This window comes from Ascaphus truei, chromosome 3, assembly GCF_040206685.1.
Source record: "Ascaphus truei isolate aAscTru1 chromosome 3, aAscTru1.hap1, whole genome shotgun sequence".
Lineage (NCBI taxonomy): Eukaryota > Metazoa > Chordata > Amphibia > Anura > Ascaphidae > Ascaphus > Ascaphus truei.
Genome location: NC_134485.1, coordinates 224,673,111 through 224,698,346, shown reverse-complemented (window position 1 = coordinate 224,698,346; position 25,236 = coordinate 224,673,111). Strand labels below are relative to the sequence as shown.

Below are 25,236 nucleotides of genomic sequence, written 5' to 3'. Positions count from 1 at the left end.
TGCAATGCATTTTTATTGTGTAACTTTATGTAATGTGACACTGTTTTCCAAGCAGGGACGTTGGTGTTTCAACCAGGGGGAGAGTGTAAGGGGGTCACCCCCGGTTTCTCTGATGTCCCTTTGCTCCCTGTCTTACCCCTGTGGCAGTGGGGTAAGGGGACGGCAACTTCTCCCGGTGGGCGCCGCCATCTTTGTTATGACGCGAGGTTCGCGCAATGCGCAGAGGTTGGCAAGGGTAGCGGTGGCGATTACAAGTGTGCAGGAGCTCTGGGAGGTTGCGCAGACGCAGTTAAGCATAGCGGCGGCCATTACATCTTCGCACAGGCGCAGTAGAGATCGCACACGCGGTCCCCATAGGAAAGAGGTCCTGAGTGGACTACATCTCCCAGCAGCCTCTGGGGAATGCCCTATGATCCCTGTCACCTGCAGCCAGCCAGCCACTGAGACTTGCAGATTCTCTGCAGCAGGGGATTTGATACATTGTTGTGAAGCACATGAGTCAGTTAGGCTGAGGACTCAGAGGGGGAAAGAAGGGGGGCAGAGAGCTGCGAGCTTCTGCTCTAGGCCAGAAATCCCCAGGCTAGAGTTGAGGTCCTGACTCTCCACTAGAGAGGGTGGGTGTTCATAGGGACAGGCCCTTAGGTAAGGACCCTGTGCCCCTTCAGCTGTGTACTAGGCAGGGACCTAGTGACAGATCCTGTGCCGTTCCTTAGTGCAGGAAGAGTGCGGCCCTGCTGCAGTTCCTAGTGCAGGGACCAGTGATAGAGTCTGCTGCATGTTCCTGTATGCGGTGTTGCTAATACAGAGACTGTCCTTATGGTGGGACGTTCGGTTGGACCCCATCCACGCGGAGGTACAGATCAGCGCTGGACCAAGCGGCGCCGGTAGATCCTTTGCGAAGACACCCAGGTGTAGAGACACCTGGGCAGGTATTTACAACCTTCCACAAGTGCACCAACTTTAACTTGCTCCTCACATGTGACAGGCCTGTTCACACACTTGGGTGGGCTTGGACTCTTTGGACAAGGGGTTGGGAAGGGGGTGTAAAGGTATAGCCCAGTTAGGGGCTAAGAAGGTTATAGCCCAGTTAGGGGCAAGGTTATAGTTGCCAGCTAGTGGCAGAGGGTGGTACATATATCTTGTTGTGTATTGCTGATGTATGTGTTAAGTTACATTCTGCATATATATTAAAGACCGTTGCTATTTTACATCTAGTGTATGTGTTCATTTGTATGTGTCCTGCGAGGAAGAACTCCCGCTCTGCTGGGTGCCATCACAGGTGGAGGCGCTGCACCATATAGTAGTGGTAAGAGTAATTTACCCCAGATTCCCGTGGCGGAAGCTCAGCCCTCCTGGTTGCCAAACAGGTACAGCACCACACTGATAAGTAGTCAGATACACCTACCCACCTCAATCTCACTTAGGGTGGGGGTAAGAGGGCTACATTTGGAGGCGCTGCTGAGAGCCAGACCTGGGGTGCCCGAATTCAGTATACATTATGTTGTTCTCATTATCATTGCCATCCTGCCAAGAAGTGTACGAATGGGCATTAAAGGGGCAAGTCCCGCCCTCACAAACCCTTGCTGTAGGACGAGTTCCTGCTGAAACTCCCTCCTGTGATATTTACTTAATATTGGGACAGTACCCAGGCTTATGGGGTGCAAAAGTCTTAGGCCGCTGCGTAGATGCAGACGGAGTGTGGTGCTCAGTGTTGGTGAGGGCCGAACAAGATTTAATAAGAGAAGGAGGCCCATCCAAAATATTGCTCCATGGAACCCTCACTAAAGTATGGTGTCCTGTTATCTACTCTGAAATGCCAGGAAAACCAGAGGCCACACCAGAAGGCTACCCCCCTATCTATGCAGAGAGTCATAGTGTAATTGATGAGACTGTGATTAAAATGGAGGTTTCCTCAAGCAGAGAATCACACCTAAGATGGCGGCTCACGCCAAGTCGGGCGAGCACCAGGACTGTGCAAGAAATTGTTGCAGAGTATTGTCCGGGTTGGGCGCGAAAACCAGAGCCCCGCCTCTGCACGGAGAGTAGCTCAGCACAGAGTCAGAACCACTCCTTGAAAGAGGGTGCTCCGCCTCAGGAGTCCACCAGGGGGAGCCAGCACAAGGATGCTCAATCAGTGACTGCTGTCGCCACTAAGGACAGTACAGGATGCAGCGAACCACATCGGCAGTTGTATGGTGTTTGGCCAGCAGAGGGACTGTATGTAACATTTATTTTGTGCCCGTGCTTACAGAAAGACCTGGTGGTATGAACTTTGATCCCTATCAGCGACCACGAGAGGTTCAGGTAGTGAAAGTGGAAGGTAAAAGGTACGTCTGGTGCCTATGCCCCAAGTGTGATTTTCCAGATGGCGAATTGAGCTGGGGACCCAAGTGTGCCTGCTGCGGGGCACAGTTCCTAAAACCAGTGCTGCTGTGTGCTACGGAATCCGCAGAGGAAGATGCGGTTAACCAACCTACCTCAACTACGGAGGGCCCATGCGCCCTAACCGCGGTTCCAGATTCAGTTCAAATGCCAGAACCACAGATGACAAGTGAAGCTGAGGACAAAGAGCCGTTTGCCTCGCCTGCTGTGGGGCCGTGTGCCCTACCACTGCCAGTCCGGCCTACTACGATGGTACCATCGGTCCTAGGCTTGGGATCAGTACCTAACGACGACAAGGGTGAGTTGACTGCCCCAGGGGTGTCGGGTGTGAGCTTCCAGGTGACCGCGGAGCACGGTAGCTCCTTAAGTCTGGCCACCAGGGCGATTGGCTCCATTTGGCATCGCGTCCTGGCGGAGGTGTCCCCCTTAGAAGATTGCTGTCCAGTGGTGCGAGTGGACCAGTACCCATCGCCTATCGTCCAGGTGAAGAGGAAAGACAGCCCCATCATGATGTCCAGTGCTGCCCTAAGTATTACTGTGATTGAACTGAGTGTGAGCCTGTGCGCTCCAACCCCATTGGTCCCAGGACTGGGATCCAACGCTTCCGAGTGCCCAGAAAGTGAGTGGACTTCCCCAGAAGTGCCGGGGACAGGTCCCCAGACCACCGAGGTGGGAACTGGCAGCGTCCCCAAGGACCTGTTGGCCACCGTGAATCACCGCAGTGGTAAGGTATCAACCCTTTACCCCCTGCAGAATGTGACAGAGACTTTGAGTACAAAGACATTGCTAATCGCTCGCTTCTCAGTGGAAGTCTCCAAAGTGCTTAGGGACAAGGACTGTGTTGTGACTGATCCCGTGAAAATTGCCTCCTTTAAGCACAAAAAGGAGCGCTCCATTCACCATGTGGTGGACCGTGGAAAAGGTCAAGATCTCCTGGCCTACCGCATCCATGCCGCGGATGGCCGGGTAAAGGTCTGGCCAAGAGACACTGTGCTATTCCTTCCACCAGGGGGAGGAAGTAGTATGGAACCAGTGACTGTTGCACATGACCACAATCTCAAAGAGTCTACAGAGACTCCAGTATCGGTAACGGAGACTACCCAGGCGGAGGCTCACCAAAGTCAAAGTGAGGTACCCCCACATAATCAGTTAGGGGCACCTCAAAATTGGTCTCAGCCAACAGCTAACACTCAGCTGGCCTCGGGTATTACTGTCAGTGATGTTACAGTCAACATGTTAAGTTGTACAGTTTATGCAATGCATTTTTATTGTGTAACTTTATGTAATGTGACACTGTTTTCCAAGCAGGGACGTTGGTGTTTCAACCAGGGGGAGAGTGTAAGGGGGTCACCCCCGGTTTCTCTGATGTCCCTTTGCTCCCTGTCTTACCCCTGTGGCAGTGGGGTAAGGGGACGGCAACTTCTCCCGGTGGGCGCCGCCATCTTTGTTATGACGCGAGGTTCGCGCAATGCGCAGAGGTTGGCAAGGGTAGCGGTGGCGATTACAAGTGTGCAGGAGCTCTGGGAGGTTGCGCAGACGCAGTTAAGCATAGCGGCGGCCATTACATCTTCGCACAGGCGCAGTAGAGATCGCACACGCGGTCCCCATAGGAAAGAGGTCCTGAGTGGACTACATCTCCCAGCAGCCTCTGGGGAATGCCCTATGATCCCTGTCACCTGCAGCCAGCCAGCCACTGAGACTTGCAGATTCTCTGCAGCAGGGGATTTGATACATTGTTGTGAAGCACATGAGTCAGTTAGGCTGAGGACTCAGAGGGGGAAAGAAGGGGGGCAGAGAGCTGCGAGCTTCTGCTCTAGGCCAGAAATCCCCAGGCTAGAGTTGAGGTCCTGACTCTCCACTAGAGAGGGTGGGTGTTCATAGGGACAGGCCCTTAGGTAAGGACCCTGTGCCCCTTCAGCTGTGTACTAGGCAGGGACCTAGTGACAGATCCTGTGCCGTTCCTTAGTGCAGGAAGAGTGCGGCCCTGCTGCAGTTCCTAGTGCAGGGACCAGTGATAGAGTCTGCTGCATGTTCCTGTATGCGGTGTTGCTAATACAGAAACTGTCCTTATGGTGGGACGTTCGGTTGGACCCCATCCACGCGGAGGTACAGATCAGCGCTGGACCAAGCGGCGCCGGTAGATCCTTTGCGAAGACACCCAGGTGTAGAGACACCTGGGCAGGTATTTACAACCTTCCACAAGTGCACCAACTTTAACTTGCTCCTCACATGTGACAGGCCTGTTCACACACTTGGGTGGGCTTGGACTCTTTGGACAAGGGGTTGGGAAGGGGGTGTAAAGGTATAGCCCAGTTAGGGGCTAAGAAGGTTATAGCCCAGTTAGGGGCAAGGTTATAGTTGCCAGCTAGTGGCAGAGGGTGGTACATATATCTTGTTGTGTATTGCTGATGTATGTGTTAAGTTACATTCTGCATATATATTAAAGACCGTTGCTATTTTACATCTAGTGTATGTGTTCATTTGTATGTGTCCTGCGAGGAAGAACTCCCGCTCTGCTGGGTGCCATCACAGGTGGAGGCGCTGCACCATATAGTAGTGGTAAGAGTAATTTACCCCAGATTCCCGTGGCGGAAGCTCAGCCCTCCTGGTTGCCAAACAGGTACAGCACCACACTGATAAGTAGTCAGATACACCTACCCACCTCAATCTCACTTAGGGTGGGGGTAAGAGGGCTACATTTGGAGGCGCTGCTGAGAGCCAGACCTGGGGTGCCCGAATTCAGTATACATTATGTTGTTCTCATTATCATTGCCATCCTGCCAAGAAGTGTACGAATGGGCATTAAAGGGGCAAGTCCCGCCCTCACAAACCCTTGCTGTAGGACGAGTTCCTGCTGAAACTCCCTCCTGTGATATTTACTTAATATTGGGACAGTACCCAGGCTTATGGGGTGCAAAAGTCTTAGGCCGCTGCGTAGATGCAGACGGAGTGTGGTGCTCAGTGTTGGTGAGGGCCGAACAAGATTTAATAAGAGAAGGAGGCCCATCCAAAATATTGCTCCATGGAACCCTCACTAAAGTATGGTGTCCTGTTATCTACTCTGAAATGCCAGGAAAACCAGAGGCCACACCAGAAGGCTACCCCCCTATCTATGCAGAGAGTCATAGTGTAATTGATGAGACTGTGATTAAAATGGAGGTTTCCTCAAGCAGAGAATCACACCTAAGATGGCGGCTCACGCCAAGTCGGGCGAGCACCAGGACTGTGCAAGAAATTGTTGCAGAGTATTGTCCGGGTTGGGCGCGAAAACCAGAGCCCCGCCTCTGCACGGAGAGTAGCTCAGCACAGAGTCAGAACCACTCCTTGAAAGAGGGTGCTCCGCCTCAGGAGTCCACCAGGGGGAGCCAGCACAAGGATGCTCAATCAGTGACTGCTGTCGCCACTAAGGACAGTACAGGATGCAGCGAACCACATCGGCAGTTGTATGGTGTTTGGCCAGCAGAGGGACTGTATGTAACATTTATTTTGTGCCCGTGCTTACAGAAAGACCTGGTGGTATGAACTTTGATCCCTATCAGCGACCACGAGAGGTTCAGGTAGTGAAAGTGGAAGGTAAAAGGTACGTCTGGTGCCTATGCCCCAAGTGTGATTTTCCAGATGGCGAATTGAGCTGGGGACCCAAGTGTGCCTGCTGCGGGGCACAGTTCCTAAAACCAGTGCTGCTGTGTGCTACGGAATCCGCAGAGGAAGATGCGGTTAACCAACCTACCTCAACTACGGAGGGCCCATGCGCCCTAACCGCGGTTCCAGATTCAGTTCAAATGCCAGAACCACAGATGACAAGTGAAGCTGAGGACAAAGAGCCGTTTGCCTCGCCTGCTGTGGGGCCGTGTGCCCTACCACTGCCAGTCCGGCCTACTACGATGGTACCATCGGTCCTAGGCTTGGGATCAGTACCTAACGACGACAAGGGTGAGTTGACTGCCCCAGGGGTGTCGGGTGTGAGCTTCCAGGTGACCGCGGAGCACGGTAGCTCCTTAAGTCTGGCCACCAGGGCGATTGGCTCCATTTGGCATCGCGTCCTGGCGGAGGTGTCCCCCTTAGAAGATTGCTGTCCAGTGGTGCGAGTGGACCAGTACCCATCGCCTATCGTCCAGGTGAAGAGGAAAGACAGCCCCATCATGATGTCCAGTGCTGCCCTAAGTATTACTGTGATTGAACTGAGTGTGAGCCTGTGCGCTCCAACCCCATTGGTCCCAGGACTGGGATCCAACGCTTCCGAGTGCCCAGAAAGTGAGTGGACTTCCCCAGAAGTGCCGGGGACAGGTCCCCAGACCACCGAGGTGGGAACTGGCAGCGTCCCCAAGGACCTGTTGGCCACCGTGAATCACCGCAGTGGTAAGGTATCAACCCTTTACCCCCTGCAGAATGTGACAGAGACTTTGAGTACAAAGACATTGCTAATCGCTCGCTTCTCAGTGGAAGTCTCCAAAGTGCTTAGGGACAAGGACTGTGTTGTGACTGATCCCGTGAAAATTGCCTCCTTTAAGCACAAAAAGGAGCGCTCCATTCACCATGTGGTGGACCGTGGAAAAGGTCAAGATCTCCTGGCCTACCGCATCCATGCCGCGGATGGCCGGGTAAAGGTCTGGCCAAGAGACACTGTGCTATTCCTTCCACCAGGGGGAGGAAGTAGTATGGAACCAGTGACTGTTGCACATGACCACAATCTCAAAGAGTCTACAGAGACTCCAGTATCGGTAACGGAGACTACCCAGGCGGAGGCTCACCAAAGTCAAAGTGAGGTACCCCCACATAATCAGTTAGGGGCACCTCAAAATTGGTCTCAGCCAACAGCTAACACTCAGCTGGCCTCGGGTATTACTGTCAGTGATGTTACAGTCAACATGTTAAGTTGTACAGTTTATGCAATGCATTTTTATTGTGTAACTTTATGTAATGTGACACTGTTTTCCAAGCAGGGACGTTGGTGTTTCAACCAGGGGGAGAGTGTAAGGGGGTCACCCCCGGTTTCTCTGATGTCCCTTTGCTCCCTGTCTTACCCCTGTGGCAGTGGGGTAAGGGGACGGCAACTTCTCCCGGTGGGCGCCGCCATCTTTGTTATGACGCGAGGTTCGCGCAATGCGCAGAGGTTGGCAAGGGTAGCGGTGGCGATTACAAGTGTGCAGGAGCTCTGGGAGGTTGCGCAGACGCAGTTAAGCATAGCGGCGGCCATTACATCTTCGCACAGGCGCAGTAGAGATCGCACACGCGGTCCCCATAGGAAAGAGGTCCTGAGTGGACTACATCTCCCAGCAGCCTCTGGGGAATGCCCTATGATCCCTGTCACCTGCAGCCAGCCAGCCACTGAGACTTGCAGATTCTCTGCAGCAGGGGATTTGATACATTGTTGTGAAGCACATGAGTCAGTTAGGCTGAGGACTCAGAGGGGGAAAGAAGGGGGGCAGAGAGCTGCGAGCTTCTGCTCTAGGCCAGAAATCCCCAGGCTAGAGTTGAGGTCCTGACTCTCCACTAGAGAGGGTGGGTGTTCATAGGGACAGGCCCTTAGGTAAGGACCCTGTGCCCCTTCAGCTGTGTACTAGGCAGGGACCTAGTGACAGATCCTGTGCCGTTCCTTAGTGCAGGAAGAGTGCGGCCCTGCTGCAGTTCCTAGTGCAGGGACCAGTGATAGAGTCTGCTGCATGTTCCTGTATGCGGTGTTGCTAATACAGAGACTGTCCTTATGGTGGGACGTTCGGTTGGACCCCATCCACGCGGAGGTACAGATCAGCGCTGGACCAAGCGGCGCCGGTAGATCCTTTGCGAAGACACCCAGGTGTAGAGACACCTGGGCAGGTATTTACAACCTTCCACAAGTGCACCAACTTTAACTTGCTCCTCACATGTGACAGGCCTGTTCACACACTTGGGTGGGCTTGGACTCTTTGGACAAGGGGTTGGGAAGGGGGTGTAAAGGTATAGCCCAGTTAGGGGCTAAGAAGGTTATAGCCCAGTTAGGGGCAAGGTTATAGTTGCCAGCTAGTGGCAGAGGGTGGTACATATATCTTGTTGTGTATTGCTGATGTATGTGTTAAGTTACATTCTGCATATATATTAAAGACCGTTGCTATTTTACATCTAGTGTATGTGTTCATTTGTATGTGTCCTGCGAGGAAGAACTCCCGCTCTGCTGGGTGCCATCACAGGTGGAGGCGCTGCACCATATAGTAGTGGTAAGAGTAATTTACCCCAGATTCCCGTGGCGGAAGCTCAGCCCTCCTGGTTGCCAAACAGGTACAGCACCACACTGATAAGTAGTCAGATACACCTACCCACCTCAATCTCACTTAGGGTGGGGGTAAGAGGGCTACATTTGGAGGCGCTGCTGAGAGCCAGACCTGGGGTGCCCGAATTCAGTATACATTATGTTGTTCTCATTATCATTGCCATCCTGCCAAGAAGTGTACGAATGGGCATTAAAGGGGCAAGTCCCGCCCTCACAAACCCTTGCTGTAGGACGAGTTCCTGCTGAAACTCCCTCCTGTGATATTTACTTAATATTGGGACAGTACCCAGGCTTATGGGGTGCAAAAGTCTTAGGCCGCTGCGTAGATGCAGACGGAGTGTGGTGCTCAGTGTTGGTGAGGGCCGAACAAGATTTAATAAGAGAAGGAGGCCCATCCAAAATATTGCTCCATGGAACCCTCACTAAAGTATGGTGTCCTGTTATCTACTCTGAAATGCCAGGAAAACCAGAGGCCACACCAGAAGGCTACCCCCCTATCTATGCAGAGAGTCATAGTGTAATTGATGAGACTGTGATTAAAATGGAGGTTTCCTCAAGCAGAGAATCACACCTAAGATGGCGGCTCACGCCAAGTCGGGCGAGCACCAGGACTGTGCAAGAAATTGTTGCAGAGTATTGTCCGGGTTGGGCGCGAAAACCAGAGCCCCGCCTCTGCACGGAGAGTAGCTCAGCACAGAGTCAGAACCACTCCTTGAAAGAGGGTGCTCCGCCTCAGGAGTCCACCAGGGGGAGCCAGCACAAGGATGCTCAATCAGTGACTGCTGTCGCCACTAAGGACAGTACAGGATGCAGCGAACCACATCGGCAGTTGTATGGTGTTTGGCCAGCAGAGGGACTGTATGTAACATTTATTTTGTGCCCGTGCTTACAGAAAGACCTGGTGGTATGAACTTTGATCCCTATCAGCGACCACGAGAGGTTCAGGTAGTGAAAGTGGAAGGTAAAAGGTACGTCTGGTGCCTATGCCCCAAGTGTGATTTTCCAGATGGCGAATTGAGCTGGGGACCCAAGTGTGCCTGCTGCGGGGCACAGTTCCTAAAACCAGTGCTGCTGTGTGCTACGGAATCCGCAGAGGAAGATGCGGTTAACCAACCTACCTCAACTACGGAGGGCCCATGCGCCCTAACCGCGGTTCCAGATTCAGTTCAAATGCCAGAACCACAGATGACAAGTGAAGCTGAGGACAAAGAGCCGTTTGCCTCGCCTGCTGTGGGGCCGTGTGCCCTACCACTGCCAGTCCGGCCTACTACGATGGTACCATCGGTCCTAGGCTTGGGATCAGTACCTAACGACGACAAGGGTGAGTTGACTGCCCCAGGGGTGTCGGGTGTGAGCTTCCAGGTGACCGCGGAGCACGGTAGCTCCTTAAGTCTGGCCACCAGGGCGATTGGCTCCATTTGGCATCGCGTCCTGGCGGAGGTGTCCCCCTTAGAAGATTGCTGTCCAGTGGTGCGAGTGGACCAGTACCCATCGCCTATCGTCCAGGTGAAGAGGAAAGACAGCCCCATCATGATATCCAGTGCTGCCCTAAGTATTACTGTGATTGAACTGAGTGTGAGCCTGTGCGCTCCAACCCCATTGGTCCCAGGACTGGGATCCAACGCTTCCGAGTGCCCAGAAAGTGAGTGGACTTCCCCAGAAGTGCCGGGGACAGGTCCCCAGACCACCGAGGTGGGAACTGGCAGCGTCCCCAAGGACCTGTTGGCCACCGTGAATCACCGCAGTGGTAAGGTATCAACCCTTTACCCCCTGCAGAATGTGACAGAGACTTTGAGTACAAAGACATTGCTAATCGCTCGCTTCTCAGTGGAAGTCTCCAAAGTGCTTAGGGACAAGGACTGTGTTGTGACTGATCCCGTGAAAATTGCCTCCTTTAAGCACAAAAAGGAGCGCTCCATTCACCATGTGGTGGACCGTGGAAAAGGTCAAGATCTCCTGGCCTACCGCATCCATGCCGCGGATGGCCGGGTAAAGGTCTGGCCAAGAGACACTGTGCTATTCCTTCCACCAGGGGGAGGAAGTAGTATGGAACCAGTGACTGTTGCACATGACCACAATCTCAAAGAGTCTACAGAGACTCCAGTATCGGTAACGGAGACTACCCAGGCGGAGGCTCACCAAAGTCAAAGTGAGGTACCCCCACATAATCAGTTAGGGGCACCTCAAAATTGGTCTCAGCCAACAGCTAACACTCAGCTGGCCTCGGGTATTACTGTCAGTGATGTTACAGTCAACATGTTAAGTTGTACAGTTTATGCAATGCATTTTTATTGTGTAACTTTATGTAATGTGACACTGTTTTCCAAGCAGGGACGTTGGTGTTTCAACCAGGGGGAGAGTGTAAGGGGGTCACCCCCGGTTTCTCTGATGTCCCTTTGCTCCCTGTCTTACCCCTGTGGCAGTGGGGTAAGGGGACGGCAACTTCTCCCGGTGGGCGCCGCCATCTTTGTTATGACGCGAGGTTCGCGCAATGCGCAGAGGTTGGCAAGGGTAGCGGTGGCGATTACAAGTGTGCAGGAGCTCTGGGAGGTTGCGCAGACGCAGTTAAGCATAGCGGCGGCCATTACATCTTCGCACAGGCGCAGTAGAGATCGCACACGCGGTCCCCATAGGAAAGAGGTCCTGAGTGGACTACATCTCCCAGCAGCCTCTGGGGAATGCCCTATGATCCCTGTCACCTGCAGCCAGCCAGCCACTGAGACTTGCAGATTCTCTGCAGCAGGGGATTTGATACATTGTTGTGAAGCACATGAGTCAGTTAGGCTGAGGACTCAGAGGGGGAAAGAAGGGGGGCAGAGAGCTGCGAGCTTCTGCTCTAGGCCAGAAATCCCCAGGCTAGAGTTGAGGTCCTGACTCTCCACTAGAGAGGGTGGGTGTTCATAGGGACAGGCCCTTAGGTAAGGACCCTGTGCCCCTTCAGCTGTGTACTAGGCAGGGACCTAGTGACAGATCCTGTGCCGTTCCTTAGTGCAGGAAGAGTGCGGCCCTGCTGCAGTTCCTAGTGCAGGGACCAGTGATAGAGTCTGCTGCATGTTCCTGTATGCGGTGTTGCTAATACAGAAACTGTCCTTATGGTGGGACGTTCGGTTGGACCCCATCCACGCGGAGGTACAGATCAGCGCTGGACCAAGCGGCGCCGGTAGATCCTTTGCGAAGACACCCAGGTGTAGAGACACCTGGGCAGGTATTTACAACCTTCCACAAGTGCACCAACTTTAACTTGCTCCTCACATGTGACAGGCCTGTTCACACACTTGGGTGGGCTTGGACTCTTTGGACAAGGGGTTGGGAAGGGGGTGTAAAGGTATAGCCCAGTTAGGGGCTAAGAAGGTTATAGCCCAGTTAGGGGCAAGGTTATAGTTGCCAGCTAGTGGCAGAGGGTGGTACATATATCTTGTTGTGTATTGCTGATGTATGTGTTAAGTTACATTCTGCATATATATTAAAGACCGTTGCTATTTTACATCTAGTGTATGTGTTCATTTGTATGTGTCCTGCGAGGAAGAACTCCCGCTCTGCTGGGTGCCATCACAGGTGGAGGCGCTGCACCATATAGTAGTGGTAAGAGTAATTTACCCCAGATTCCCGTGGCGGAAGCTCAGCCCTCCTGGTTGCCAAACAGGTACAGCACCACACTGATAAGTAGTCAGATACACCTACCCACCTCAATCTCACTTAGGGTGGGGGTAAGAGGGCTACATTTGGAGGCGCTGCTGAGAGCCAGACCTGGGGTGCCCGAATTCAGTATACATTATGTTGTTCTCATTATCATTGCCATCCTGCCAAGAAGTGTACGAATGGGCATTAAAGGGGCAAGTCCCGCCCTCACAAACCCTTGCTGTAGGACGAGTTCCTGCTGAAACTCCCTCCTGTGATATTTACTTAATATTGGGACAGTACCCAGGCTTATGGGGTGCAAAAGTCTTAGGCCGCTGCGTAGATGCAGACGGAGTGTGGTGCTCAGTGTTGGTGAGGGCCGAACAAGATTTAATAAGAGAAGGAGGCCCATCCAAAATATTGCTCCATGGAACCCTCACTAAAGTATGGTGTCCTGTTATCTACTCTGAAATGCCAGGAAAACCAGAGGCCACACCAGAAGGCTACCCCCCTATCTATGCAGAGAGTCATAGTGTAATTGATGAGACTGTGATTAAAATGGAGGTTTCCTCAAGCAGAGAATCACACCTAAGATGGCGGCTCACGCCAAGTCGGGCGAGCACCAGGACTGTGCAAGAAATTGTTGCAGAGTATTGTCCGGGTTGGGCGCGAAAACCAGAGCCCCGCCTCTGCACGGAGAGTAGCTCAGCACAGAGTCAGAACCACTCCTTGAAAGAGGGTGCTCCGCCTCAGGAGTCCACCAGGGGGAGCCAGCACAAGGATGCTCAATCAGTGACTGCTGTCGCCACTAAGGACAGTACAGGATGCAGCGAACCACATCGGCAGTTGTATGGTGTTTGGCCAGCAGAGGGACTGTATGTAACATTTATTTTGTGCCCGTGCTTACAGAAAGACCTGGTGGTATGAACTTTGATCCCTATCAGCGACCACGAGAGGTTCAGGTAGTGAAAGTGGAAGGTAAAAGGTACGTCTGGTGCCTATGCCCCAAGTGTGATTTTCCAGATGGCGAATTGAGCTGGGGACCCAAGTGTGCCTGCTGCGGGGCACAGTTCCTAAAACCAGTGCTGCTGTGTGCTACGGAATCCGCAGAGGAAGATGCGGTTAACCAACCTACCTCAACTACGGAGGGCCCATGCGCCCTAACCGCGGTTCCAGATTCAGTTCAAATGCCAGAACCACAGATGACAAGTGAAGCTGAGGACAAAGAGCCGTTTGCCTCGCCTGCTGTGGGGCCGTGTGCCCTACCACTGCCAGTCCGGCCTACTACGATGGTACCATCGGTCCTAGGCTTGGGATCAGTACCTAACAACGACAAGGGTGAGTTGACTGCCCCAGGGGTGTCGGGTGTGAGCTTCCAGGTGACCGCGGAGCACGGTAGCTCCTTAAGTCTGGCCACCAGGGCGATTGGCTCCATTTGGCATCGCGTCCTGGCGGAGGTGTCCCCCTTAGAAGATTGCTGTCCAGTGGTGCGAGTGGACCAGTACCCATCGCCTATCGTCCAGGTGAAGAGGAAAGACAGCCCCATCATGATGTCCAGTGCTGCCCTAAGTATTACTGTGATTGAACTGAGTGTGAGCCTGTGCGCTCCAACCCCATTGGTCCCAGGACTGGGATCCAACGCTTCCGAGTGCCCAGAAAGTGAGTGGACTTCCCCAGAAGTGCCGGGGACAGGTCCCCAGACCACCGAGGTGGGAACTGGCAGCGTCCCCAAGGACCTGTTGGCCACCGTGAATCACCGCAGTGGTAAGGTATCAACCCTTTACCCCCTGCAGAATGTGACAGAGACTTTGAGTACAAAGACATTGCTAATCGCTCGCTTCTCAGTGGAAGTCTCCAAAGTGCTTAGGGACAAGGACTGTGTTGTGACTGATCCCGTGAAAATTGCCTCCTTTAAGCACAAAAAGGAGCGCTCCATTCACCATGTGGTGGACCGTGGAAAAGGTCAAGATCTCCTGGCCTACCGCATCCATGCCGCGGATGGCCGGGTAAAGGTCTGGCCAAGAGACACTGTGCTATTCCTTCCACCAGGGGGAGGAAGTAGTATGGAACCAGTGACTGTTGCACATGACCACAATCTCAAAGAGTCTACAGAGACTCCAGTATCGGTAACGGAGACTACCCAGGCGGAGGCTCACCAAAGTCAAAGTGAGGTACCCCCACATAATCAGTTAGGGGCACCTCAAAATTGGTCTCAGCCAACAGCTAACACTCAGCTGGCCTCGGGTATTACTGTCAGTGATGTTACAGTCAACATGTTAAGTTGTACAGTTTATGCAATGCATTTTTATTGTGTAACTTTATGTAATGTGACACTGTTTTCCAAGCGGGGACGTTGGTGTTTCAACCAGGGGGAGAGTGTAAGGGGGTCACCCCCGGTTTCTCTGATGTCCCTTTGCTCCCTGTCTTACCCCTGTGGCAGTGGGGTAAGGGGACGGCGACTTCTCCCGGTGGGCGCCGCCATCTTTGTTGTGACGCGAGGTTCGCGCAATGCGCAGAGGTTGGCAAGGGTAGCGGTGGCGATTACAAGTGTGCAGGAGCTCTGGGAGGTTGCGCAGACGCAGTTAAGCATAGCGGCGGCCATTACATCTTCGCACAGGCGCAGTAGAAATCGCACACGCGGTCCCCATAGGAAAGAGGTCCTGAGTGGACTACATCTCCCAGCAGCCTCTGGGGAATGCCCTATGATCCCTGTCACCTGCAGCCAGCCAGCCCCTGAGACTTGCAGATTCTCTGCAGCAGGGGATTTGATACATTGTTGTGAAGCACATGAGTCAGTTAGGCTGAGGACTCAGAGGGGGAAAGAAGGGGGGCAGAGAGCTGCGAGCTTCTGCTCTAGGCCAGAAATCCCCAGGCTAGAGTTGAGGTCCTGACTCCCCACTAGAGAGGGTGGGTGTTCATAGGGACAGGCCCTTAGGTAAGGACCCTGTGCCCCTTCAGCTGTGTACTAGGCAGGGACCTAGTGACAGATCCTGTGCCGTTCCTTAGTGCAGGAAGAGAGAGGCCCTGCTGCAGTTCCTAGTGCAGGGACCAGTGATAGAGTCTGCTGCATGTTCCTGTATGCGGTGTTGCTAATACAGAGACTGTCCTTATGGTGGGACGTTCGGTTGGACCCCATCCACGCGGAGGTACAGATCAGCGCTGGACCAAGCGGTGCCGGTAGATCCTTTGCGAAGACACCCAGGTGTAGAGACACCTGGGCAGGTATTTACAACCTTCCACAAGTGCACCAACTTTAACTTGCTCCTCACATGTGACAGGCCTGTTCACACACTTGGGTGGGCTTGGACTCTTTGGACAAGGGGTTGGGAAGGGGGTGTAAAGGTATAGCCCAGTTAGGGGCAAGGTTATAGTTGCCAGCTAGTGGCAGAGGGTGGTACATATATCTTGTTGTGTATTGCTGATGTATGTGTTAAGTTACATTCTGCATATAGTAAAGACCGTTGCTATTTTACATCTAGTGTATGTGTTCATTTGTATGTGTCCTGCGAGGAAGAACTCCCGCTCTGCTGGGAGCCATCACAGGTGGAGGCGCTGCACCATATAGTAGTAGTAAGAGTAATTTACCCCAGATTCCCCGTGGCGGAAGCTCAGCCCTCCTGGTTGCCAAACAGGTACAGCACCACACTGATAAGTAGTCAGATACACCTACCCACCTCAATCTCACTTAGGGTGGGGGTAAGAGGGCTACATATATATATATATATATATATATATTTACACACACACACACACACACATATATTTAAATATATATATAATGGAAATATTACTGTATGCTCATTTGCATGTCTTAGACTGGTCTGCAACCCTGCCTTTCACCATTATCACCCAGCACACAGCACTTCCACTGCAGCAAGGGATTCTGGGAAATGACATGCAAATGAACACACTGCCACCTTTTGCTTCAAAACCATTCAACATGGTTCCCCTATAGGCTTAAGCTTGCTGCATGGTCACAGTTTTGAGCACAGCCAGGGTTAAGATGCATAGCCAGTAAACTCACCCACAGACAGACTGTTTCGACCTTAATGGGTTTCCTCAGTGTGGGGTTGCTTATACTGGCTATGGAAAAATGAAGCAAGGGATAGGTTTTCCCATACCTAGTTAAGCTATGGTGGGTAAATATATATATATATATATATATATATATATATATATATATATATATATATATATACATACACATACACAATATATAAGTCTCAGATGGTAGTTTTATTAATGTGCCAAAGTGGAATACAAGTTGGTCAACAAGTCATGCTAAAAGCTATTCATACAATAGTTTTCCTCATAACCACCCCCATAGTTTTATGTTATAGATAGGTGAGCAGAACCCATGAAAAGCAGTTTGGTGGACTCATAACAAGAGAGGCATATTCAGAATAACTCAACATCAGCATACAGTAGTTAAATAGCAGCCAGGCTGGGAATTGGTCTTTAAAATGAATGTAAACAAAGGAACATTGGTGCCGTTCCAATAGCAAGTAGGTTGTTATTGACGTTTCGTTGTCCTGCTAAGCTCCTATCATATTTAAGTTGCTTCACTCAGGCAGAAATGAAAACTACCGTCTGGTCTTTTGTAAATAAGCACAGGTATGTGAAATAAACCAATGTTCTTTTTGTTTCAGAAAAGAATGGGGATTAGAGACGTTCCTTCCATCTGCCGTGCTGCAAAGCATGAAAGAAAAGAATATAAGAAAAGCACTTTCACACCTTGTCAAAGCTAATCAAAACCTAGTTCCTCCAGGCAAAAAGGTAGCTTCGCATTTAAGGGGGGGGGGGGAAATAGAAAAAAAATTAGATAACATGAATATGAAAATATACATTCATATAACTTCATATAACACATGAAACATTTGATTCCCACCTGTCTCTTCTCTAAGAATAAGGAAAATAATTATTTCTCAATTTGGACTTTATGTATTGGGCTTGGAAAAACTCTCCACATACACAATTGAAACCCTTGTTCTAAAATATATGCCTATTTTAGACAAATGTTTTTTGGTGTCATTAATTATTTGGTGGGACATGCACTCCCTATCAGGTGCAGTTCCACTTAAGACATGAGTGAACGGATACCAATAAATGATTTAATAGATGAAATAAGTTAATGTCATATAGGTATCGTGTAAGTAGGACGAATGCATGATTGTTTTTATATATATATATATATATATATATATATATATATAGTTATACGTTACCGTTCCAAGGATTGGTAAACAAGAGACAGCACTCAAAGTTGAAAATCAAAGTGTATTAGTGAAAGCAAAAATACATCCAGAAACCCAACGTTTCGGTCCTACAGAATGGGACCTTCCTCAGGGGGATACAAAGGGAGAATGACACAGTTCACCACATATTTATACATCAAACACTGAAAGTCAATTAACCAATCACCATCACCCAATTAAATTAACACAAGAAACCTGCAGCTCTGATGTCATGTGTTGATTAAGCTTACATAAGATACCTCCATACTGCTAATCACCCAGCTGTGTATTCATCCATTGTCATGGTTATCAATGGGTGTGAGCTCTGATTGATAGGGCAGGGGCAATAGGGAGAGGATATCTAAAGAATTAAGGCAGGTTGTGCCATACATAAGTGAAACATAATAAAACCAGGGACATATATATCAAACACTGAAAGTCAATTAACCAATCACCATCACTCAATTAAAATAACACAAGAAACCTGCAGCTCTGATGTCATGTGTTGATTAAGCTTACATAAGATACCTCCATACTGCTAATCACCCAGCTGTGTATTGCATCCATTGTCATGGTTACCAATGGGTCTGAGCTCTGATTGATATGTCAGGGGCAGCAGGGAGAGGGTTTTTAAAGAAGTAAAGCAGGTAGTGCCATACATCAGTACTGCATCTCGACATATCAAAAGGTCTATACAACAACATTGGCATATATTGGCTAATGATCGCAGGATTGGGAAAGACTTTAATACTCCACCTCTTTTTTGTTATAATAGAGGCAGAAATCTGGGAGATCTGCTTACACATTCTGATCCCGTTGACAAATACATGCCAGCAAAGACCTGGCTGGCGAGAAAACCGGGGTCATACAGATGCCATGGCTGTACCAACTGCCAGTTTATACAAACAGGAAGTACTTTTGCTCACCCTCAGACTGGCAAATCTACAAAAATTAAACAATATTTAAACTGTGAGTCTAAATATGTAGTGTACTTCATCAAGTGCCCATGTGGGCTCTACTACGTCGGAAAGACGATGAGAATGTTAAAGGAACGTATCAGTATTCATCGATGTGCAATCAGGAAGGCACTTCTGGGTGCTGAAGATGACGATGATTTGAAACACCAACCGGTGGCACGACACTTCAGGAAACACAGACACAGTTTAGCAACTCTAAGATGCATGCCCATTATACAGGCTCGTGTCCCTACCAGGGGTGGCGACAGGAATAAACTACTATTACAGCTGGAAGCTAAAGCTATCTTTGATTTAAGTACAATGACCCCAAAAGGGCTTAACGAGGATTTTAAGCTAAGTTGTTTTCTTTAGGTCAGATCCTGATGATACCTATGGACATGTGCGTGTGTGGACAATCACATTAATTTCACTGATGTGCTTCATGGTATAATATCCTCTGTTGCTCTCCTTTGGTTAGAAGTCTATGCATATTTATTCATCATTTGTTTACATGTAAGTTCTACTTATTGTGGTATTCCCATATGCACTTATGGTTCATATGACATAGTCTGGCTCTGCCCTCTAGTTATGTCAGTACATTCCATCATGATCCCCACCACTCCCCCACACTCCCCCACACCTATATGTCCCTGGTTTTATTATGTTTCACTTATGTATGGCACTACCTGCTTTACTTCTTTAAAAACCCTCTCCCTGCTGCCCCTGACATATCAATCAGAGCTCAGACCCATTGATAACCATGACAATGGATGCAATACACAGCTGGGTGATTAGCAGTATGGAGGTATCTTATGTAAGCTTAATCAGCACATGACATCAGAGCTGCAGGTTTCTTGTGTTATTTTAATTGAGTGATGGTGATTGGTTAATTGACTTTCAGTGTTTGATATATATATGTCCCTGGTTTTATTATGTTTCACTTATGTATGGCACAACCTGCCTTAATTCTTTAGATATCCTCTCCCTATTGCCCCTGCCCTATCAATCAGAGCTCACACCCATTGATAACCATGACAATGGATGAATACACAGCTGGGTGATTAGCAGTATGGAGGTATCTTATGTAAGCTTAATCAACACATGACATCAGAGCTGCAGGTTTCTTGTGTTAATTTAATTGGGTGATGGTGATTGGTTAATTGACTTTCAGTGTTTGATGTATAAATATGTGGTGAACTGTGTCATTCTCCCTTTGTATCCCCCTGAGGCAGGTCCCATTCTGTAGGACCGAAACGTTGGGTTTCTGGATGTATTTTTGCTTTCACTAATACACTTTGATTTTCAACTTTGAGTGCTGTCTCTTGTTTACCAATCCTTGGAACGGTAACGTATAACTACATTCTCTATATGGGACGTGCACCTGTGGCTTACCAGCACCTATTGGAGTGCCAACTGCCTTATCTGACTATATATATATATATATATATATATATATATATGACAAAAAATAGTAGTGCCAGTAGATATAGTGATGGTAAATTAATATTAAAACAAATATAATAACTCTAATAGCAGATAGAAACAGCAATACAAGATATAAATAAATGGATATATATATATATAAATAAATGGATATATATATATATATATATATATATATATATATATATATATATATATATATACTAATCCACTCCTTGTAATGTCCAGTCCGATGGTATGCTTTGATGGGTTAAGGGTAGCTTTCAGGTGGAGAACCATATCCAGAAAAAATGTAAAAAAAAACCAAAAGAGAAAGCGCGCAGCCCATAGCGTAAAAAGCTTATTAATTTAATATAAAAGTTTAGGAGAGGGAAACAAGCTCACTCACAAACAAAGATAAAATACAAACATTGTGTTTATCACCACCACGGATCAGCACAGAGTCTCCTCCACAGCAGGAATGAATCAAAAGCTGCCAGCTGCCAGTCCAAGATATCAGACCTCGTGGTGTGCAATAAGATAATTCAAGTGGAAGTCCTTAGTTATTAGTCCTTCCAAGACAGGTTGATTGCCGTCCGCAACCAACACTGGGACTCCTTGAAACAGGGACTGGAGCTCACCACAAGCGTTCCGTCCCAAAGTGATGCCGTAATGCCGTCACTGCTGTCCTTATCTCATCTTATTTTATATATATCAGTGTGAACAGAGAGCATTAGCTTATAAGGGTTCGATGTAAAAATGGATTTCAGGCAAAAGCTGACATGGTGTGCTCATTTGCATATCATTTCCCAGAATCCCTTCCTGCAGTGAAAGCACTGTATGCTAGGTGATAATGTTGAAAGGCAGAGTTTCACCATTTAACACCTTAAGTTATAAATCGCATACTGCACAGGGGGTAGGGATAGGCTTCAGTTAGATACATTCCAGGATGCACTGTTTTTAAGTACAAACCTTTCTTGCTTTATCCACACCGCTGGAAGAAGAGATCAGAGTATCTCGAAAGCTCGCACAAATAAAAGAATTTCGTTAGCCACAGAACGGTATTGTCTATTCATTTTTGATTATTACGCTCGGCTATCACGATACAGATACCTCTACACACACACACACACATATATATATATATATATATATATATATATATATATATATGTATATGTAGAGGTATCCGTACCGTGTTAGCCGAGCTTCAATAATCAAAAAATAAATAGATGATACCGTTCTGTGGCTAACGAAATGCTTTTATTTGTGCGAGCTTTCGAGATATATTTTCGAGTTACCTCTCGTTTTCAAGTATGTCCTGGGCACAGAGTTAAGACAAATAATACATGGTTACAAGTACAGTTACATAAATGAACAGGGTATACATTATATACAAGACATTGCGTGCACAGTTAAAGAAAATATATATTATGGGCGTATGAAACAGTTACAGACCAGATTAAAATGTGAGACAGCCTTAGATTTGAAAGAACTTAAACTGGTGGTGGATGTGAGAGTCTCTGGTAGGTTGTTCCAGTTTTGGGGTGCACGGTAGGAGAAGGAGGAACGTCCGGATACTTTGTTGAGCCTTGGGACCATGAACAGTCTTTTGGAGTCTGATCTCAGGTGATAAGTGCTGCATGTGGTAGGGGTGAGGAGCTTGTTCAGAAAACTGGGTAGCTTGCCCATGAAGAATTTAAAGGCAAGACAGGAAAGGTGAACTTTGCGCCTAGACTCTAGTGATGACCAATCTAGTTCTTTGAGCATATCGCAGTGATGTGTGTTGTAGTTGCATTGGAGAACAAAATGACAAATTGAATTGTAGAGGGTGTCAAGTTTAAGTCCTTTGGTTTTGGTGTCAAAGAGTCTTATCATTCTGAGTTCAAATGTTTTCCGTTCTTGGGTGCGTTTAAACATTCCATTGAGGATTTTGATTTTAAAATCATTTATGGAATGATCTGGCTGTGAGAAATGATTTCCCACAGGTGAGCAGTATCTTCCTTCTTCGTAATGGAGAATGGAGTGTCTGTGCATATTCATTCTGCCTTGTAGTTTTTGGCTGGTTTCCCCAATGAAGCAATGTGCAGCTGTTTGATCCTTTAACATTGAGGGCCTCATTCAGAAAGCCTCGATAAGGCCCTTATGGAGCACTTATTGACCAAAATGGCTACTCGTATTCAGAAAGCCTCGATAAGTGCTCGATAACGGCCTGTATCGACGCAAAATTTTATCACCCAAAGAAAATCGCCAATTGAGTGGCGATCAGCCGCTTATCGACCATTTTCGGAAGGATCATAAACTCGCGCGATTCAGATACCCGCGAGTCAGCTGTCGCCGCCTATCGCAGCCCTAAAAGGCGTTCGTCTCCCCAAATCAAATACACAACAAAATTTTTGTAGATTGGTGGGGAGATGGCCTCGATGAGCTGCGATGGGTCGGGACTTAGAAAAAATCAGGCCTTTATCTGCCTGAGATTGATGCCGGGGGTCTCCGGAACTGATACCCATTAATACCAGCACCGGAGCCCCCCGGCATGCATCCGAGGCAGGAAAAATGCATTTAAAGGCCACTTCATTACCTTAGTGGTTAACCGCTAAGGCAATGAAGGGGTTAACCATCCGTGCCAGTTGTATTGTGGGTAGCGGTGAAGGGTGTGAAAGGTGTGAAGGGGCTATTTGGCCCTTGGTGGTTGTTTAGGGCTTGCGGGGGGTTGCGGGTGCACTTAACCCCTTCACGACCTTAGCGGTTAATACCGCTACGGTCATGAAGGGGTTAAGCCCTCCCGCTATCCTCCCCCCCGCAAACCATAAACAACCACCGTTGGGGCTAATACCCCCTTCACCCACCCCCGCTACCCACAATAAAAAAATTACATACACAACAGCCCCACACTAAATAAATAAATAAATAACTATATATATATATATCTATATATATATATATTACCCCAACAACCCCTATACCCCCCTAACATACAGTACATATATGCACATCAATGATACTATAGGCCGGCGGGGGCCCTCGGGTGTTACCCGTGGGCCTGCAGTACCAATTCTGTGCCCCCCCAAATTAATGTCAAAACACATACATACTTATAAAGAAATAACCCCCCATAACACATACAGTATAGTAATGGGCACAATTACTATTATCCACATATGGATAATAGTGAATGTGCCCATTTTAAATACATAAAGAACAATAAATACATTAAATACATATTGCACTCACCCATGTCCGGCTGCCATGATGAAGGCCATCCTCATCTTCCTCACTGTCCATGCCCCCTCCGATGCTGCAAAACATAAACAAGAATAAAAACAGCCAATGTAATGTCCCCTAACCCCTTAATCACCATAGCGGTTATTAACCGCTACAGTCATTAAGGGGTTAACCCACCCTCACCCAGTGCTCGGTAGGCCTACATACCCTCCCCCACTACCCCCCACCCCGTGAGGCCTAACCACCCTCACTCACCCAATACCCAGCCGGGAGGCCTACCCACATACCCTTGGGGCCAATACCCCCTCCCCCCACCCCCAGTACCCACAATAAAAACAATACACTACCCCACAATATACATCATTATATTTATTACATACATAACCCACCTCCTGTGCCCCCCCATAAATACATTATTTATTCTTTTACATACAGGGTTAATACCCTAGGCCCACGTCAGTCCCTGTGGACTCTGATTGGCTCTAGTACCATGTGACAGGATTTAAATGACGTCACATCCGTTCTCCCCACAGCCTCTGTCACATGGTCTACTCGAGCCAATCAGAGTTGGGATGTAGTTCCCACGCTCTGATTGGCTACCGTACCATGTGAGGCCGGCCATCTTTCTTTTCATGACGTCATCTTAAAGGCAAATGAAGCACAGCCATTCTGATTGGCTGGCATCATTCCCTTTAAGTGAAGTCGTGTAAAAAAAAAAAAAAGTCGGAACATGGTTTTAACAGCCAATCAGGTGGCTGTTAACCATTTTGAGGCTAAATGTGACGTCAAAAGCCCTATTTAAGGCCGTGACGCCTCATTTGAGCCCAAGAAGACGACGAGACAACATCGGTTGGGATCTACCATGGGGCTTTTTGGATTACAACAAGAAGATAGAAGATAAAGAAATGAAGAAATAGTGACAGATGAAGATAGAAGAAGGTGATTAAAGAAAGAACAAAGAAGATTTGGGTACCTGATCCAGATCTTCATGGCGGATGGCATTGGATGCTGGTGGAGGCCTTCAAGGTACGTGAGCTTCCTGTTACCCCGGGAGTCGGAGGGCCACCGCTTCTAATGGTAAGTAATATATTGAATGTTTGTAAATGTCTCTTTTCACAGGTTTATTCATTGGATGTGTTTTTTGATTTTTTGAGGGAGGCACATTGACTGATAATATATTAATCTGTACCACTTTAGGGTACAGATTAATACATTATTATGACAATATTTGGGGGGCATTTGTGGCTTGGTATTGCTGTTGCTTTTTTTCATTTCAGTTTCTTATGTGGATGTGATTGTTTGTTTTTTCATGCTTAATGCTAATAAAAGGTTTGCGATTGGTGTCCGCTTGTAGTTAATGTTGTATTATGTTAGCTAATGCGTTTTATGGTTATTTCAGATATTGTTAGAATTTCTTTCTTTCTATTTTATTGTTTAACTTCATTAATGTTGTAGTAATTAATTGTTTTGATTGGTTAGTGTTACTATTCATTTTGAGTTGGTTTAGGAATTAATTGGTTTGATTGGTTAATGGTTTATTTAATTCATTGTTGATGTTGCTATTGCTTGTATTGATTGGATTAGCTGGCTACTGTTTTTATTTAGTGAAGTGTGTTTTTTTTGGAGTTTAGTTATGTTTTATTATTGTGTGTCTTGTGTATTAATGTATTGTAATTAGGGTGCCGATTGAGTGCTATAGAGGCTTATCATGCCCATATTATTATTATATGGGTATGATGTACCACTATACTACTCAATGGGTACAGGGTGGGTATAGTCAGTCCGGGGTGGGTGCTTAGGCCTCCCGGGTTTGTATCGGGTCAGGGTGGGTTAACCCCTTAATGACTATAGCGGTTACTAACCGCTAAGGTGATTAAGGGGTTAGGGGCCGATAGAATGTCTTCATTATGTATACTGTATATGCTTTCTTGCAACGGAGGACAGAGGGACCTGCTGTTGTGGTAAGTATAACTGTATTTATTTACTTTATTTAGGTATGCTAATGCAGTGTTTAATAATGGGCAAATAATCTATTATCCATATCTGGATAATAGTTATTTTGCACATTACTGTACTGTATGGGTTTGGGCGGAGGGGGGGGGCGTGTATTGATGTTTATTTAAATATTTATTAATATACATGTGTTTCATAG

The 25,236-nt window shown here is 48.2% G+C and overlaps 1 protein-coding gene across 11 annotated transcripts in view; it reads left to right on the top strand.

Annotated features, from left to right (window-relative positions):
- Window positions 1-25,236, top strand: part of FRMPD4 (FERM and PDZ domain containing 4) — a 585,463-nt gene that overhangs the window by 531,722 nt on the left and 28,505 nt on the right. For all 11 annotated transcript variants that reach the window (XM_075590233.1, XM_075590236.1, XM_075590230.1 and 8 more), the window contains one exon: window positions 16,897-17,023. In XM_075590233.1, the coding sequence (XP_075446348.1) occupies window positions 16,897-17,023 (127 nt within the window). The remainder of the gene's footprint in view (window positions 1-16,896; window positions 17,024-25,236) is intronic.